This window comes from Paralichthys olivaceus, chromosome 21, assembly GCF_024713975.1.
Source record: "Paralichthys olivaceus isolate ysfri-2021 chromosome 21, ASM2471397v2, whole genome shotgun sequence".
Taxonomy (NCBI): domain Eukaryota; kingdom Metazoa; phylum Chordata; class Actinopteri; order Pleuronectiformes; family Paralichthyidae; genus Paralichthys; species Paralichthys olivaceus.
Genome location: NC_091113.1, coordinates 13,984,194 through 14,003,583, shown reverse-complemented (window position 1 = coordinate 14,003,583; position 19,390 = coordinate 13,984,194). Strand labels below are relative to the sequence as shown.

Sequence of the window (19,390 nt, the reverse complement as noted above, 5' to 3'; positions counted from 1 at the left end):
TATCTTGACGTGGAGGTCTTAGAGGTACTAATAAATTCATCGACTTGGCTTGACGGCTTAAAATTCAATCAAAACAGAAAGTGGAATGAACAAAGTTGTTCTCAACAGAATGTGATAACAACAGCAATTAAACATGCTGTTTACTCTGTTATGAAAACAGACGAAGAAAAACTGCACCTGGTGTTTGGTGGATGTTTCTTTTCCACTTTATAAAGGTGCACACAGACTCCTGGAAATGAATACAAACAGCAGATCATAACAAGTGGCATTAAAACACTTAGAATTGGGGTTTCCACCATAAAACATGTCTGAAGGCTCATTTATGCTCGGCAGAGCTTCCTGTCTGTAGTCGGTGTTGATGGCATCTGTATTTATGCACGTCTCCTGAAAGCCTTCAGATTTGCGAGGAACGGAGTAGCACCACAGGAAATTGTGTGTGGGGGGGGCAGTGCAGCAAACAGTGCAAGCGAAACGACCATGGACATGTGCAACCTTCCCAGTCTTCATTAGCTGCTTTACAAGATGCATTATTCAGTAATGTATTGTCTCTGCCAGTAATGTTACATTACGGAAGTAAAACATAACACATGGACTAAATTCATGTTCAGTTCTCAACTGAGAGCTCGAGGACAGTGCCCCCCCACCTACACCTGTGACCTGCACCCATTGGATGGTAATAGCTGCCAATCACACTGTATCCATGTCCCTATTTTATTTGAAATGGGAGCAGAACTTACAAATTGAACATCATGCTGTATTGAAGAACACTTGAAACTAGCAATTTTTTTTGTAACCAGCATGCTGGTTATTTGACAGAATACAGGTTTTTGGCACTTCTGCATTTGCTTCACTCCTGGACCTGGAGTCTGTCAATTTTCTACATACAGTCTATGCTTCAACATAAACCTAGACAGTCACTAATGTATAATCATGCTAGATTCAAGCTTAGCATGTAGTTTCAGAATACTTAAAAGACAAAAACATTGAAAAACCTGAGACTATATTTCACTTATGTAAGTTACAATAAATGAATATTTTTTTGTTGTCTTAAACAATTATTGAATGACTCAAATGCCACTCGAGTTCCACAATGAAGTGTGTTAACGTGTGTTTGTGTTTGAGGGTATACGCTCTTTCCTGAACTAGTAAAAAATAAATTATAAAAAGAAATACAACCCTGCTACCACAGCCATTATTTGTAAATATCATTATTATAGAATTACAAATGATTCATATAGTTTGGACAGGCAGAGGCAGAGAGGGGAGCTACAATTTTTCCACAGGAGACACCTCATTGGAACATTAATTGATCACCGTGGTACCGCCCTGCCCTTCCACCACTTTCAAGATTAATGTGTTAATACATTTTACTTAGTATCTAATGGCAGGAACCCTAAAGCCAATATATATATATATATATATAAATCCATTGTATTATTGCTTAACTTAATCATGAACCTGATCAGGAATGCAGAAAGAAAAGTCAAAGCAGGAGTTTGTTGACTGATGATACAGCATGCCTTTTAAAGTCTGAACCATCTACCTGAGCCTGTTTATGAATATGTATGATTGCCTTGTCTCTTACGATCACTGCCGGCGTGTTCTAAAATGGTGTATACACTTAGTGTGGTCAGGTCTCTAAAGAAGTGTCTAGTTGATCCTCTGAATTTGCAATGAGAAAAAGGCACTAAAGGCTCCCCGAAGGTATTTTACTCCATTAGGCCGTCAAGCTAAACAAATGACAGGCTCTGGCAAGTGTTTGTGGACTGTGATGAAGTCAGGTTTTCTATACATACGTAGACAAAAATGAATGAAAACATAAGAGGTTTTGTTTAGTTATTTTCTTTTAATTTGTAACTAAGGCTGACAACAGGATTACATCAAACAAAAATCTTGCCTAGAGCAGCAACAACAGTGCAGAGTAACGAAGAACCTCGTCTAGCAAGTGCTGCAAAGTGCTGATCTGAAGTTGTGCCCCTAAATGCAGCACTGGCTATATTACCTTGATTCGCCTTTTTCACAAGAACCCTCAACACAATGTAGGTGTGTAATGAAAGTACCCACTATTCAGTCTAGTCTGTTCATTAGAGTCTATTCATCAGACTTGACTGAATCAAGTAGCATGGTCGATGCCTAATAGACAAAAATCAATACTTTTTTTCTTGAGTTTTTTGATTTGAGTATTTCACTTTATTTTACAATGTTTAGTAAAAATCAATTATGTGTAAAAAGCCCAGTTAGAACAGCGACCACGTCAAGTTTCCCAAATCCAATGCACCTGCCATGTTGCATGCTGGGCCTTGCTAAACACAAAATGCTAAAATACAGAGGGTCGATCCTTCAGCTGGGACTTCTCTGTCCATGTGGTGTGACTCCAGAGCTCATTCAGTGAGACAAAGAGGCTGAGCGGATTGGTTACATTGGTTGGAGCCTGCCAAGTCTTCACACATTTAGTATAACCAAATGTAAAAAAAAATAAATAAAAAATGCACTTCAATTTTCAATACATTTCTGTCTAAATGTTTTAAAAATCTTTCAATGCATTTTAGAGAGTAATGTTCTGCTGTAAACCTAATTAAAAAATTGTATATTGACTAAATGAGTGATAAATGTAGATGTTAAATACAAATGTTATATTTGTCAATGTTAAAAGCAAATACTAAATGTTCAATCGATATATCATATGGTATTCAATGTAAAATATGAATGTAAATGTTCACAAAAGTCTGGATTTTCAAACTCCTAGTATAATGGAATGCAACTTAAAGTCAGACTTTGCTCATCTACCCCAACTTTAAGGCTAGGTCTGGAACGCAATTGGAAAATTGCAAATCCTACATTTCCAACTTCAAGTCTGCATGAGGGGAGACATGTGCATTGAATAAAAGTCTAAGTGAGGAGCACAATATTGCAGCCATGTCATTGATGAAAATAATAATGAAGAAGATTCAGATTCATGTTTCTGCTGACCCGCTAACCAGGGCTCAGTAAGAGACGTGTTTGAGGAGGAAGAGGAAGAAGAAGGATATCAGCCAGTTTTCCTGCTTTGTTCTTTTTAAAAGAAATGTTACCTAAGTCGAAGCCAATGATTTACAATGAAAGCTAAGTGTTTGAGCTATAAACTGAATATTATATTTTATGTTTCCATCTGCTTCAGAGGCAGGGAAATTAAAGTTTATGCAAATGTTGGCAATTCTTTCAGCTCTTCAGAAAACTCTCAGGTTTTAGGTGGTTGTTTTTAAACAATGCTTCGGTTTTAGAGGCCGGTTTTATTCAGCGTCTTAGGTCTTAATAGGTTTGTTATTACCTTGTGATCACATTAGAATTACTTACTGTACCATATTGAACACACTAGTAAGAAGTATGAGGGACCCTGATTGGCTAATGGCATTAGTAATGGTACATTTTATTTTAAGAGTACATAATAGGAGTCAATTAAAAAGCATTTTTTAAAAGCTTGTAAAGTGGTTCTGTCTGTTTAACCTGTGCACTAATGTTAGAGCTGTGTGTGTGTGTGTAACAATAATAATAACAGATAAAAACATCTAATTTCTCTGTGATGCCATGAAAACCCATCAAATTATACACAATGTGTGAAATTGCCTTCAATCCCATTCACACAATAATTGAACTCCTGTTAGGACAGACATTAGGGATTTCTTTGTTTTGATGAAAGGAAATTATTAAAATATGATGAAAAAAATATTGCTGCTCGTAAAAGGCTAATGTTCTATAACCGATTTCACTAACAAAATCTGGTTTGAAGCTGTGTGTGTATAATTTGCTAAAAACCGAAAGGAAAGGAAGATTGTGTGAAGCTGTGCACTGGTGAGAGAACGCGACAAATTCAGATGACATCAAGTGAGATGGAGAGAGAACAGAGGTGAAGGCCTGTGTCTCATAACTGTGACAGACTGAGGCCAATTTTGTCCTCACAGAGTTTGAAATGAAGGGAGTTTGTTAACATGATTCTGTCCGTCCATCCATCTTGCACCAATTCACACACACACACACCAAATTCCTCCCCCAATCACATCATCTGTCATTTTCGAGCAGAGCGAAGCCAGATAATGCCACACCGACACTGCTGTTTTCAAATTAAAAAACAATCCATTTGATTTATTCTATGACACGATCTCTACTATAAAACTTCTAATTATAAATCTCATCTTCACCAGGGACGATGAAAACCTGAGGGTTAGGCAGCAGACGTCTGATTTATTTATAAAAACACATTTGAACATCTTGATCAAAGATTGTATGAAGCCAGTATAAATATAAACTCACAGAGGGGGCGGGTGTAGGCGCACAGGATCTCTCGTCGCTGGTTTGGAGCCCTGGACTGGCAGAGGGGAAAGTGATGCTGCCAAATGCTCCAGCTGACACGGTGAATGTGTCATTGAGTTGGACAGCTATCACATGTGCATTTGTTTTAGTCTATGGAGAAGAAAGGGGATGGATCTCTAACTCCCTAGGTTGTTAAAATACTGACATATCCAGGCATTCTCCAGAAGGGCTGTATGCGTGAACGCAAATGTCCGAGTGAGAGCCTCCAGACTTGTTTAGTTACTATTTTCAGCATATCTTATTGCTGCAGCTCCTCTTTTCAGCTTCTGTCTGAAATAATTGGTTTTAGCTCCTTGCCCCTCTGAGGAAAATGTTAGGAAATGTCAGCCTCTCCTCTCGTTTTACCTGGCAGCTATAAGTGCATTATTCGAATGTGGGGTATAGTGATGTCACAATGATGGGGAATTATCAGAGAGGGCGGGAGAGGAGCTCACTTTCACTTTGGGCTTTTTATTTTTTATCTTACATAAAGAAAAAAAAACATTACACATAAAAAAAAAAAGAAAAACTTAAGTTTCACATTTTTCCTTCGGGCAACAATTCTGAAATGTGTCCTTGAAGAAAACTACAAAAGTGCCAAAACTCATGTTAGATCAGTTTATGTGTGCATGAGATTTAGCTTCTTGTGGAAATAAATAAGTCCTCCATGTGAAGTGTTGTGTCCACATCAAAATGTAAAAACCAGCTCGCTCCAGTGGAGCTGTTCTGCGGCCGTCAGTACAAGACTGTGATTGAACTGGAATGCTTCCAGATCTGAGTGCACTGAGCTGGGAGAGTGCAAAGCAAAGGTTATTTTTTATGCCATCCCCGAATGAATACGGCCCTCAAACCCATCTGTAAAATGTGTCCCCACATGCAGATTTTGGTCATGGTTTGATGTGTGGCTGCAACAACAACAAATAAAAAAACAGCTGATGACCTCAGTCAACCCAGAGGCTCGAGAGCTGCTGAAAGCCGCCGAACGAGCAGAAGCATTTTCCACTTCGTTGTCACGGTTACTGGTCTATAACAACAGTCTCCTGGGAACCCAGCAAGCTCTCCAAGAGTCATGTGACGCAGAAGGGAAAAAAGTAAAACTGAGCAGACCGGTAAGCCTTTGTCAAATATGGATCTGTCTCCAGGTCCTCGGGTTCCAGCGGACCACTTGTATGTGGGGTCATTATGTAACAACAGTAATGTACCAGAGAAGTTAATTCAAATGAAGACCCACAGCAGACAGGATTAGGAATGAAAGGAAGATGAGAAGAAATGATGGGTTATATAAGAGAGCAGAAAAAGCAGCTTTGACTTTCAACTGTTCCGAATGTTGTTTTGATCCTGTGGCAGCTTATTAGCACGAGTGTGTTTCAGCATTTTGCTTATTCATGAACACTGACGTGCATCTGCACATGGATCATTTCCAGCCCACACTGCAGGAGAGATCATCCGTTCTGTCATGTGTTTTTTTTATTTTTGGTGGTGGTGGTTAAATTGTTCATATATAATGCATACAATTTTAAATTAGTATTCATATTGTAAACCATACCTAAATATATTCATATATAAATGCATATAAGATTTTATCTTCATATTCTAATGCACATATACCTTTCACATCCTGCGTCACTGTATTTGTATTTAATCTTACTTTCTATTTTCTATTTCATCACCTATTTTGTTCTCTTATTATTAATTAACATGTTCCCTTATCTATCAATGAAGCTGGACTTATCTGATCTTGTGCTTTATTATAGTTCGAGGTTTTTCGCACTTTATTATCAACTATTTGTCAACTTTCTTTTACGCCTATAAGTTTTACCAATTACCGAGGTGCTTATGTTTACTACTGAAGATTTCATGAGACATTTTTTTTGATAAATGTCCGGTGTAATCTGTACACCCAGTTTTGTCACTAATCTTCTACATAGTGGGAAAATGTCCACACTGTGTCATCCCCAGTGACAGAGAGATCTATATAAAAATCTGGATCTAGTAAATGTGGTTTCATAAGGGGGCTGTTGGGCCTCAGCGCTCCACTGGGTGCCATTCAAGTTGATATTTAAAATGTTACGCACCCTTTAAATAATGTTCAGGTGGAGTGTCTCACCCACAGCCGTCTACCAGAACTGATGCAAGGCTACACTGTGTCACGTAAACTGACAAAGTCATTATGTCAAGGTTGATGTGAGTAGATGCTGGTTACAGACGTATACAAGTTATATATGCACATAAAGAAACAAGGATGTAAAGCGAAGCCCTATTGATTCATTCATCCAAGACAAAATGCAGTGATGAGGTGTGTGAATGTGTGGGGATCAGTTTCTTCCACTGTGCATGCACCTTTAACCCTTTCCCATATTGTGGCCAGAAAATCGCCCCTGGTGTACCTGTACACCGTTACTATGACAACCATTTCTGTCCAGTGTGCCCAGCGTCCAGTGGTAGTATTTCAAAGCAGACAGTCAAGAATAAAGATGAGATTTTTTTTTAAATCATCAGATTTGCCTGCAGCCTGAAGATAGCTGCAGTCTCATTAAGATTCACTGCAACGAAGAAAAAAAAAAACATCTCAGGATCGATGGACGACGTCTGGGAGCCTGAAGAGCCACCGAGGGACCGCAATCATCATCAGTCTTCGGCTGACTGATTACAGTCCGTCCATCAGGATTGTGGCACAGCGTGATAGAGAAGGCTTAATGCATGTGCCTGTCCTAAAATTCATACAATTACAGGTACAGAGCAAGAATTCACATGATAAAGATCGGGATTGTAAAAATGAAATGAACTGATTTAATTACTGAGACAGTGGACGTGAGTAGTAGATTCTATCTCACACCGATAGTACGGCCAACTCTAAAATTACCACAATTCCCATGAACAGTTTCTTCCCACTCTTATAAAGTGAGTGTGAATTACAAGCCTGACACTCATTGCTACATTTCAGTCTTGAATTCCAATAAGCTGAGGCCAGCAGCCAGACTAATCCAAGAAGAATAAGAAAAAAAGATGTAAAGTGAACTCCCTGCCTCTTAAACCTCATCAATCTCTAGATAAACTAATGAACTAAACTCTTTAAACTTTAAATTAAGCGCGGCGTTGTCAGTGCCTTGAGATTTTAGCCTAGGATGACGGATAGTCTTGTGTCTCGTGTGCGTCAATGAGCATTTTTAAGATTAAAAGCATCATGAAACACCACTCCACAAAATTTCTAAAAAATCCATAATAACAAAAAACAAAACCTCCTTGCAGAGATAAAAAAAAATCTTCAATGTGAAACTTTTGGAAAAGTATAACCTGATTACTTCCAGAGCAGCCTGTCAAAAACATCCTTCGTCTTCCCCCGAGGAGGATGATGATGCTGAGAGGGATGTCTCTATTATCCTTTCACTGTTTCCACCAGGTTTTCAGGTGTGTGCCAAGGTCAAGTTAGACTTTTCTCCAACTCAAACCATGGCTCGCAAAGTAAAAGGAAGTTCACGGGCAGATTTTTCTATTGTCTAGAGTTTAACAAGCCTGATGTTGTTTTCTCTTCATCTTTAATGAACAGCTAATGTTTCCCATACATTTATTAATTTGTGGCAGCTCTCCAAAAGATCGCCATTAACTGCCACATGTTGATTTTCTCTTCATTTATGTCATTGTAATGGGGAGAACAAAGATATTGGAATTGATTTCTCCAGTGTTATTTCACTCCATCCAGCATCTATCACCATGAATTATCTGAGGCAAAGAAAGAGTACTTGGAATTAAACCTGCTCTGACTATTTAGAAAATAATCTCTGAAAGTGCGTAGTTAGGAGAAGGAAGAAAGAGGGCATTGCTACACCTGCCACTGTCATCAGCCCATAGATGCATCTCTACTTCCTCCTAACATCCAGAAATGAAGCCGAAATATTCAGGATATGAACGCTGCCATCTTGTCAGTCTGTGCAAAAATTTAAATTCTCAGTAAAGATGTTGCTTAATGTGGCACAGACCAGCTTCCTCCTGCATCTGTTCCTCCCTGAGCCAGTTGCTGGGAGTCATATGTACACAATAACAAACCATGTCACATGACATAGCTCTAAAGGGCATGAGTGTGGTCAACATCGTCCTCCTGTCAAGCTCTGGCAGGCTGCTGCTCCTTCCGGAACACACACACATAGGAAACCATGTACGTCAGTCCACGCGGTGCAGCAGATCAATGATTAACCGGTCAGATGCTCTGCTGCATCGTGTCAAGCTGAGTGAATAGGTGGTGAAGGGAGAAAGAAGCCAAACAATGGATATGATTGATAACACACACACACATCCACTCATTAAGGAAAGAAGCAGGATGAGACACACCCTGCTCGTCATCTAAAATAGAAACAGATACATCTCACCGGCACATCTTTTCCATTTCTCCCAGGCAAAGACTAAAAGAGATGAGACAGTGTTTGAAGTTTGATTTCTGACTCAGTAATCACTTCATCCGGCCTAAAAGAAATACAAATAGATGAAAATGTCAGGAAGAAATTAGGATACACACATTTTTTGGGGGGACTCTGACTTCTCTTTTTCCTTCACATTGTTGCACAAACCCAACATTGCTGTAAATTCTTTTCAACTTTAACCGAAGAGCAGCGTTTTTTTATTCACAACATTCCAATCCCAATGTTCTCGGTGCTGCTATGTTTACGTAAGACCCGACACAAAAGGCAGGAGCACAATACAGCCCCATATTCACAATACAACAAACATCAAACCAACACAGATATGTGATTATTTCCCACAGAGCTGAACTCCAGGGTAAATTGGCCGATGTGTGAACAGATAACAAGCTTGTTTTGCTTCACTGCTGATATGATTTAGCTTCTTGCAGTGCTCACAGCAGTCAGGAACGGTGAATAAAATTTGCCAGACAAGTAACTTAGCAACATAACTTTGCAAACCAAAAAAGTAACTCCCCAATGGTTCTAAGCAACAAATGAATAGCAATTAGCTCTGGTGAACTTAACTTAACCTGATCTCAGTAAATTAAGAGATGATTTGGTTTTTGCATTGCAGACCATGAAAAAACACACGGACAGTTAGCTAGCCCTCGCTTTAAAAAAAAATGAGGATAAACAAATGTTAAGATTTAGTCGAGGCAAACATCAGTTTAGGGCAAGCATAGATAAACAGGGGAACAGTTAGCCTGGCTTCAAAAGGTAAAGAAAATGATATAGTCTACAAAAATAGTCTATCTATCATTTCAAGGGTGACATCCTTAAATAACCTCCAAATCATTGGTAATTATCTGCTCACTCTGTCACCCTCCAGTACCAGGAACGCTCATATTGTACACAAGTGATAATGAGGGCAGACAAAGCATCTGTCACATGCAGTAGATTTAATGAAGTGACACAGATTCCAGTCGCTCACATGTCAATCAAACAATGACGAGTTCAGATCCTGGAGCTGTTGAAGTTTTTGGATGTGAACCTTCTCTGCTCTGTTTTCTCTGTTCGTTTTTCCAGCTGCAAAAGCTTTCTTTTATGAATACTAACAAAAGAAGATCATCTATTTTTACCTCTGTGAAAATACTGCTCCGTTTTCTTTCACCCCAAAAACCGTTGTGCTGTGTGATGCTGTATTTCACACCACTGTCCTATTTTTCAGGGGTTTTGCTCCAGTAAAGCAGCACTTGTTCCAAAGCTGTTTGCTTGTTTGGTTATTGTACTATTGCTCCTTCTGCTGATTGACATGCCTGTTAAGAGAATGGCAATCCAGGTGAAGAATAGATAACAGTCACCTAATTGCAAAACACACAATTATGTTGACTGCATGATACGCAGTGTGTAACCGGCTCCATTTGTGCCAGGAGTATCAATTAACACATCCTACGACACCCTGCTGCATGCTGCATCAACAATGTGTGTTTCAGCTCAGCGCTCTTCTTTCTCCTGTTACACGAGCTCTGTAAGTTTCTCTGGATGACAGCATCGAGCCTGAGAATACGTCCTTGGGGAAGGTTCTTGCCGAAGAGCTGTGTCAGATTCTGCAGTTTTAGGGATCTTGCTTGGGGGAGCGGCAAGAGGGTAAAAGACTGAAACAGGTCATTGCTTCTGGTCTGCAGCACATAAAGTGTGGCTGCTCTTTACTGGCACTCCAACCCTTGTTTGCAATTTCCTCCCGCGGGCACATGAGCAGAAAATGGGTTTGCCATTAGCAGTATAAATAAGCATTAAGCCATCAATAAAGAACCTCACTTTAAATTAACTTTTTTAATTTAGCTTAATTGAGTTTAAATGTGTCCCATAGGGATTGAAAGGGTGTAAACACATTTCAAGTAACATCCTCATATAGAAAGGAAACAACAGGACCAGAATATTGACTATTAAAGCTTGATTGTTAAAGTTGGATGGTTTTTGTTGAAACAATTCTCTTTTTAATCAAAGTCTAAAATACTGAAATGTCCTTTTTGCTTCAATGAATTTCAGGTTTCCCTAATGGTCCATTTTCCACTCAGAGGCAGTGTTCAAACTTTCAGTGGGTTTACACATACAGGTCCAATAACTCATCAGAGGAAGTATTGCTCAGCCTAAGTTGTGAGAACTCAAATAGTATGTGGATAGGCAGTTCTGGATTTCCTGTGGCCTGAACAAAATTGATGTGAGCCCACTTGTAAAATATCAAATGTGGCCCAACTATCCTAAAACAAATGTGGACATTTTCGGGCAAACATGTTTTGCTCTCTGCAAGGTGTAATCAGGACGTGAACCTAAAGTGGCTCATGTCGTAAATGGTGAATATAACACACTTACTCTGAAGTCGATGCCCACAGTAGAGATGAAGCTCCCGGCTAGAAAGGCTCCATCTTTGAAACGAACCAGCAGACAGGTCTTCCCCACACCGGAATCCCCCACCAACATCACCTGAGACACACACAGGTAGAGGAAGAAAGGCTTCGGGTGAAATCTTGTACACAAATACACAGGAACACACACTTCTCAGCTGCCCCAGGAGAAATGATTACAATTATAAATTTCATCTTTCTACTCACTCCAGACGGGAGAGTTGAACCCAGAGCTTCTTCCTTTCTCTTTCTTTCTCATCAGACAACAAACTCAAATTCACTCAGTTCACTATTGTATCATCTGATAATGTTTGTGTGCCCTACTACTGACTCAAGCACTGTATGCACTAATGCTCCTCTAATCTGATATTTAAAGATTCTGGCAGCAATACATGCTAATATGAAAGGTCACTGTGTTGGGTGTGTATCAGATGTGATATTTGAGACACTGATCTTAGTGCATTAAACAAGAGCAGTGTTTTTGGCAGGGCTGCAGGGAATAGAGTAGAATAATAAAACCAGAAAGGATGGGGGGGGTCAAGACTGCAGTGCATTAGTTAACGCACATTTACTAATTTGGTTGTGATTAGCCAGTGAGCCCAGGCCCGCTGTTGAATTCTGTTTACCCATCGAGATGCGTTACCCCACTTATTATTCCCCTTGGTCCTCGTGCACGCTCTTGTGCGGTCTTGTGGACAGTCTGGCTCTATGTGCAGTGCACACACACTTTCTAGCACTGCATTATTCATCCCTCTTTTACAAGTCCACTTGCTATTACTCATGCCCAGTTCTACACTCAAGTGTTGGCTTGTATGAAAAGACATTCTGCACAAACATAAATTAGTAGAAGCACCCACCAGAGTGGATCACTGGAAGGAATGGAGGAGTTTATCTATGCACAATTAAAAGAACAGAATGTGATTTATCAGCAGACCACAAGCTGATATGACACTTTAATCCCTTTACACTGAAACACTTTATCTGTACAAATGAATTATTGAATTCACTGACAAACAGCAAGTACAAATCTATCTGTCAAAGGCCTGCTGGCTATCTTGGGAAAAATCCAGTACATAGACAGCCCCGTTAAAAAGCTCATCATTCAACCTTAAATTTCTACGATGTTTCTCTCTATGTTTAGCTCAATTTAAGAAATGTTTTATTCTTACTCTCCTGGAAAAAGTTCTAAAGATCAGTGGGTGAACGTCGTAGGTCGTAATATTTCCAGCAGTAATGTTTTTACCAAAAACTCCTCGCTTCCATTTAACTCCAGGCTCGATTGAATTTGCAGCTAATTACCGCCACCCACTGACTCAACAAGGGCATGACTTGATATGAGGCGATGTAAGCAACAGAGAATAATAATTACGTGCAATGATTAAATTTGGGTTTTGTTCTGTGAAGTTAAGGTCACATTATAATCTGAATTGTAATCTGAATTATAATTGTCGGATATCCAAAGTAGCGACAGCGACCTTTAATCCCTGGCACTGTTGGGGGGCAAGAATTATTACCAGCTGCCAGCCAAGTTTATTTAACATAATGAAATTACAGACACCAGACAAACAAATGTTTGAGAATGTTATTGACTATGCCCCCCTGAGGGAAATAATAGTTGGATTAATGTTTTCCAGCAAACTGCAGTACTTCCAATACTTATCCACCATATGACAGTGTACAGCTTCTGCACAGGCACCTCTATGGCAGCCCATTTCTGCCAAGACATGAAAAGAAGCTATGCATAATGGAAATAAAAAAGTTCTTAGGGTGAGTCAAACTTGACCTCCGGAGTTCAAATTTAACTTAATGAATTTTGAAAGTTAAATAAAATGCTAAATAAAATGTTTACTTTGCGTGCCATACAATACTAGAAAATTCAATCAAATCTTAATTTACACATCCAAGGTAATTTAGTATATTTAATACATTTTAACTTTCTTTATCAACAAACACACATAAAAATTATCAAGGATGCTGGAAATGAGGGGGCTGCAGCATGCCTTACTGGTGAGGGACAGCAACTGCAAGGCGAACAAGTTTTCTTAAATCAATTAAAGAAAGTTTCATTTGATTTTCTACTGTGACATTTTGAATGTAGCATAGTCGCAGGTTTTAATATCAACCTTTTTTTCCTCTAATATTTAATGTGATATTAGATGGACACAATCTTACTCAAGCTGTTTTCAGACATGCACTAAACTCCAGAGATCCTCCAGACATTCTACAGAGGGGCCGTACATGAAAAAGCAAATGTGTGAGTGAGAGCCTCTGGACTTTCTGCAGCCAGCCCCCAATTTCACCGTGAGGGCTTCTTACACGTCAAAAACAGTGTCATACCCTTATGAGACACCAACCAAGGTGTTGAGAGCTTCAGGTAATAAGAGCTAAATCCGGTGTCGATGTGCTGTAAACAGAAACACCTGATCTCCGCAGCAGAATGTATACATTATATCCTGCCTGCTGCACCGCCACTCGCCTGAATAATCTGGAGACAACACGTCTGAGTAGAGAATCTGCTGCGCTGTGCATGTGTGAAAGGCAAAATCCGGAGGGGAGCCCAGATTCTCTAGACATCCTCAGAAAAGGTTGGCACCCCCAACTCTGACTGACATCCAGCATTCCAGTTAAAACCCAATTTATAAAATAAGTCAAAGAGAATTATATAAATCACGTTTTTTTACTTGATAAATCAAATGCTACTAAATAAAAAAATTAGTTAAATGATCAATTGTGAGATAATAAAGTCAAACTTGTGTCATATTGATGAAATCTCTTCCTCTATTTGGCAGGAATGGGCTTCCATACAGTCCTGTAGCACGTTCAACCATGACACAATGCTTCTTAACTTTGTAAACTCAATAGTTAAAACTATACTGGCTTCAGTCTTTCTCTTAATATTCAGCCTCTAGCATCGAACCCTCGTTTTCTGGTTGGGGGGGGGACTTGCAACTCTGCAAACGAGGATTCAAACTCAGGTGACAGAAGGTGTTTCTGTGGTTTTAAATGTGTTGAAATGTTCGGACCTCGCAGCAGCAGGGATCGCACCTGTGACATGTTTTGCAAACATGTTCCCACAATCTCTCGGCTCACCTTGAAGGCGATGTCGTAAAACTCTCCGCTGTTGCTGATGGACGGTCTGCTGGGGTAAACCAGTCCGGAGGACGGAGCGGCTGCGGCGGCCAGACCTTTCCCCGTCCTCCCGCCGTCTCTGCCGCTGCTGCTCGGCGACGCCTTGGGGCTCTTGGAGCTCCCTTTGCCTTTCACCGCCTTCTTCCTGGACATGGCCCCGATGACCTGTTCAACCCCCGGTGAGAAGAGAAAGAAAAAGCGAGGAGGAGAAGTGGAAGAGGCAGTGGATCTGCTCAGTCTGCTGTTACTTTTCCTTGCTGTGATCGAAGGCGCGTCGAGGCGATTAGAAGTTCACCTGTGCGTCAAAAGCATGACTGTGAGTAAAGCGCAAATCTGTCACGGACACAGTGAAGAGACTGTTGGACTGAGCCAGCTGTGGTCCCGGTGCAGCAGCTGGATGAATGTGGGGTCTGGTTCACTATGTAAACAGCTTCTCTCCTCCCTCCCTCGTATTGTAATGATGGGAGCGCACAGAGCCATGGTCTTTACTGTGCGTCCATAAAGAAACTCCACCCTAAAGCAGAAATAACATTATACTAGGAGTCAGTGCCTATACCTTTACATGGACACTTTTATTCCACCAGATTAAATAATCTGAATAAACCATTTCAAATGGATAGTTCACCCAAAAATGAAAATGCACTCATTATCTTCTCACCACTATGCTGGTGGAGGGGTGGGTGAAGTGTTTGAGTCCACAAGACACTTTTGGAGCTTCAGGAGTAAACAGCATTGCAGCCAAATACAATACAATTAAAGTAAATGGTGATCACTTCTTCAAACGTCAGTGGACAGCTGTACAGGTGTAAACGCACTCAGATCAGATAGCGTTCCGATCACGCTATAGACCACAGTAGGAGGCGGTCTGGTGTGTCGTGTTCTTTTAGCAGTATGATCGTCAATGTGGTCCTGGCTTAAGCGAAATATACGTAGACACATATCGGCACCAGAGACGTCGTTTAAAGTGTAGAAGCAGGCAACAGCAACAACAGAAGCATTTGCTCTGCCTTTAATTTCTTCTTCTTCTCCTTGCTGCATGGCATCTTTGCAAACAGAAATTATGTACGTGTTTATTGGCATATATACACACACACTCAGAGCTGTCCACACATGTTAGTACCAGGTGTGTACAGAGCCTAAGAGAGGGCGCCCTCGAGTCAGTAATACACACAAGGCCAGTGGAATCACACACAATACAATCTCTCGCATGTATGTGTGTGACAGGAAGCTTTACATTTTCTCCACAGACACTTTCACATTCAAGGCTGGCTTCACTATGTCAGACAATATTATCACACACCTTCCTCTGGTATGGGACAGAGCTGCAGCAGACAGGCTGTAAAATGTGGGACTTCAGCATGACATGATTTACATACAGCTTTTTTTCTTTATTCAGAGCAGCTCGAAAGCAAAAACACTCTCGTTGGCTGAGGGAAACGTCGGTGTTCGAGAAATTGCTACAGGAATTTTGTGGGAGAGATAACTTAAGGTGGAACAGAGGGCGTCAAGTTTTGAAACCAGGATGGAAGCAAAGAGGGGAAAAGGGGAGCTGTCAGCAAAAGAACACGGCCTCAATATATATTTTATGCATAAATCATTATAAATCATTATTTTAACGACAATGTGTCAGTGCACATTACCACCACAAACACCCACCAGCCCCCGAGGCTTCCAATACACCCTGGACAACCTGGGGATTTAGAAAGTATACTTCCAGGCATGAAAACAACCTGGAGATGATAAAAATGATAATATTCTCGGACTAAACTTCATTGTCCTGGGACTTTTTGAAATTGTATTTCAGCTCCATTCATCGATCGCCTACAGTGTGTGTTTGGAAGAAGCTGTGCAGAATGACAGGCATGCACCCCCCCTGTAACTGTGAAAACCCATTAAAACAAAGATTTGATAATAACTCACAGCTCACTGTGTACCTCATAGTGGGATCTCCTTTGTTTTGAAATTGTTATCGCATCGTAGTTTTGTCCAAGGTTCAAGTTCATATACGCCAGAGTTTCAAGCATTTCAGGTAAGTTTTCAAGTAATTCAAGTCACAAAAACATGTTCACGAGTAACAAACAGAGTTTAGTGGATGTAGCCACTAATCATGAACCCTGCGTCTTTAAAAAGAAGGACGTTTATTATTATTATCTGAGCATTTTTGATCCATTACTGTCCACAATCATCAGGGAAAACTCCTGGAAATGATTTGGGAAGAGTGGGAACCCTCATGGAGCCACTTTCAAATCCCTTAGATCCAGATTTTTATTTGGATCTGAACCAAATTGCACACACTCATACATATAATCATTACTCCTTGGAAAATGCACAAAAAAAAACAAAAAACAATGAAATTCCTGGATCCACACCAAAATGGAATGGGTTCTCTATCATCCATGTGCCATGTTTATACCAAGAAACATGAAAGTCCAGCAGTTGGCGGAGGTAATGACGGTTATTTCACTTCCTCCACTATGATGATACAGACTCTAAATAATCTGATGTCATGACGAAGAAAGGATGATCTGTCCTCTGCACTGGTTACTCACTTGCTGTGATGTACACCTTATGTCCCACAGAAGCTTTTTCCGTCTATTTTAATCTATAACGTCCTTTAAATAGAGATTTTCAAACCTGAACAGTTCAACCAGTAGGTGCCCGGCATCTCTACTTAAAAGTCACATTTCCATCCATGCATCTCTGACGTGATTCACTCACTTTTTTCTGCCCAGACTTTCTCAGCAGGGATTTGTACCAACAACCCACATCTTTTTGGTCACAAGTCTTTGAGCCTCACCGCCGCCCCCACTTCAATATTATATCACGGAGCGACTGGGAGGATGCCAGGAGCCAAACTGGAGACAGACACATGTCTCTGCTGTCTTGTTATACAATCAGAGCACAAAATAGACCTGTGGTGTAATCTGCAGGTTCACAATTAAAGTCGCATAACACGGCTGCGAGAACCGACTCTGCTCTGAGATTTATCCGTCTGTCCAAAAGCGGTGAACACAGCAAACAGGATGCAGATGCGTTTGATGGTGAGACTATTAAAAACAGCCATGCTGTGCAAGTGGTGCACTGTCAAAACCAATGAGCTGAACAACAGTAGGAGCACAGACACCATCCATCAGCACTGTAATAATAGAGTTCCTACACATCTACAGACACACCGATGGGACAGGCGCATTATCTTCTACATACAGTCCAGGCCGTAAATATTGGGAAAGCTTTTGCTCTGCAGGCTTTGTGCTGCAGCACATTCGATTTATGGTAAAGGAATGGATAGTAAAATAAAATATCATTCAGGAGAGCACATACATCTGCCAAAGCCCAATAGTTCCCTCAAATTCAATCAAGCTCACAATCAACAATGCACACACTCAGGGTCCCCAGTCCCCTGAATATGCCTGATTTTTTCATTTAGATCCATGATGTCAATGCCATGGCTGAGTATTTCCACGGTCACACATACCCAAATGTTGCAGTGGCTAAACTTTGCCGCCCGTTCACTTCCAATCTGTGTGAGCGAGGGAGCGAATAAAACAATGGTGGCTTTGCGTGGAGTTCAACATCTGTGTACCTGCAACACTGGCCTGCATTCATGTGTGACAAACAAATGCCAATCTGAAAAAAATGGTCAGGGTTTGTGAAACCTAAGAAACCAATTCTGCCAACTTGTGGGTCTCTCTGGATGTATTTGATTTTTAAGAGGTTTAACATGAGCCAGGTCACACAACAAGAAACACGAAGCTGTCAAAGTACATTATATAAGTAGTTTTAAACAATTTAAGAATTAATGATATCCGATCGGTTCTCGGCATCGGCTGAGTCCTGGTATCGGAAACTGCATTGAGAAGGGATCAATGATATCGGAGCATCTTTAACCACAGGGAGACAATATTTATCTAAGAAGCAACTGAGTCAGCTACAGTGTGTCTTAACAAATACAGACCCACTGTGTTACACTAACAGAAACAAATCACTGTACTGTTCTTTTTTATCAACACAGACAGATGCTTTGTTGTGGTGAACGCTCACGTGGCCGCTCCTGGATCTTCAGTATATCACAATCTCACTCAAACGGCTTCATAAATGCCTCTCACTCTCTTTGCAGACCATGATGTGTGGCACCAGAGCCATTCACAGAACAGGGAACCAACTGGAATCATTTACATTTGAGACGCGCTGCACGTACTGAACCAGTGAGCGTCTCAGGCAGCTCTTTGACAAATGTCTTCAGATGTATGCAAACGCGTAGAAAAGGCTCAGTCAATCAAATTCAAAGACGCACAGAAGTCAGAGACGATTTTGATTAATTATGCAGCAAAACAGGAGTCAAAAATAATTCATTTAGCAGCCACAGGACTGAGGAAAAAGAAAACATTGAAGTCACTATAACAAGAAAGAATGAGACGACATTATTGGCTGAATACACACAAGGCATGTCAGTCAGTCTGTCAAAAAACAGTCAGTCAAAAAACAGGGTTCAGTTAGAGGAAGGAATTTGGGAGAGTAAAGAAAAAAGTAAGTAAAATTCCAGATGGCAGCTCCATCTAGTGACATATCTGTGTTATTACAACTCGTGCTAAACTCAAGGAACACAAGCCAGTATCAATGTGGAGATGTCAGTTCCAAAGAGACAACCCAAAACCTGCAGAGCTGCTCCAAGAGTAACATCCGACATTTTGGATATGTGATCTTTTGATTTGGAAAATTACTATTTTTATTTCATATTCTAAGTGTCTGTAAATTCAAATAATGTTCAGAGCAAATATCTAAATCACTCCCGGCTATGTACAAAAGTTTTATGTTTTCAATACAATACAATAAAATGTGATCTGAGAGGTGTTTCTTGTACAAAAAGCCAAAACATGTGTTTCACTGTTGGGGTGAAATTGTGGAACAAGACCAATATGAACTCGCTTTTTAAAAGAAAGATTTGCAGAACTATGTTTTGACAGTGAATGATTTTATTTACATGAACTTCTCAAGGGTAGCCTCAATTTTTGGTGTAATATTATGAGTACACTTGTTTACATAAGCATTTGCTTCTGCCTTAACCTTTTCATTCAATATATATTATGTAACTGTTTAGACTTTGTTTACTCTGAATATATTGTTGATACTGTGCAG

The 19,390-nt window shown here is 40.3% G+C and overlaps 1 protein-coding gene across 1 annotated transcript in view; it reads right to left on the bottom strand.

The window, feature by feature from the left end:
* Positions 1 to 14,546, bottom strand: part of LOC109626619 (ras-related protein Rab-26) — a 60,403-nt gene extending 45,857 nt beyond the window's left edge. Inside the window, exons 1-2 of the mRNA XM_069517117.1 lie at positions 14,216 to 14,546; positions 11,094 to 11,204 (exon numbers count right to left, since the gene is read on the bottom strand). Of these exons, the coding sequence (XP_069373218.1) occupies positions 11,094 to 11,204; positions 14,216 to 14,407 (303 nt within the window). The 5' untranslated portion in view covers positions 14,408 to 14,546. The remainder of the gene's footprint in view (positions 1 to 11,093; positions 11,205 to 14,215) is intronic.
* Positions 14,547 to 19,390: the final 4,844 nt, after the last annotated feature.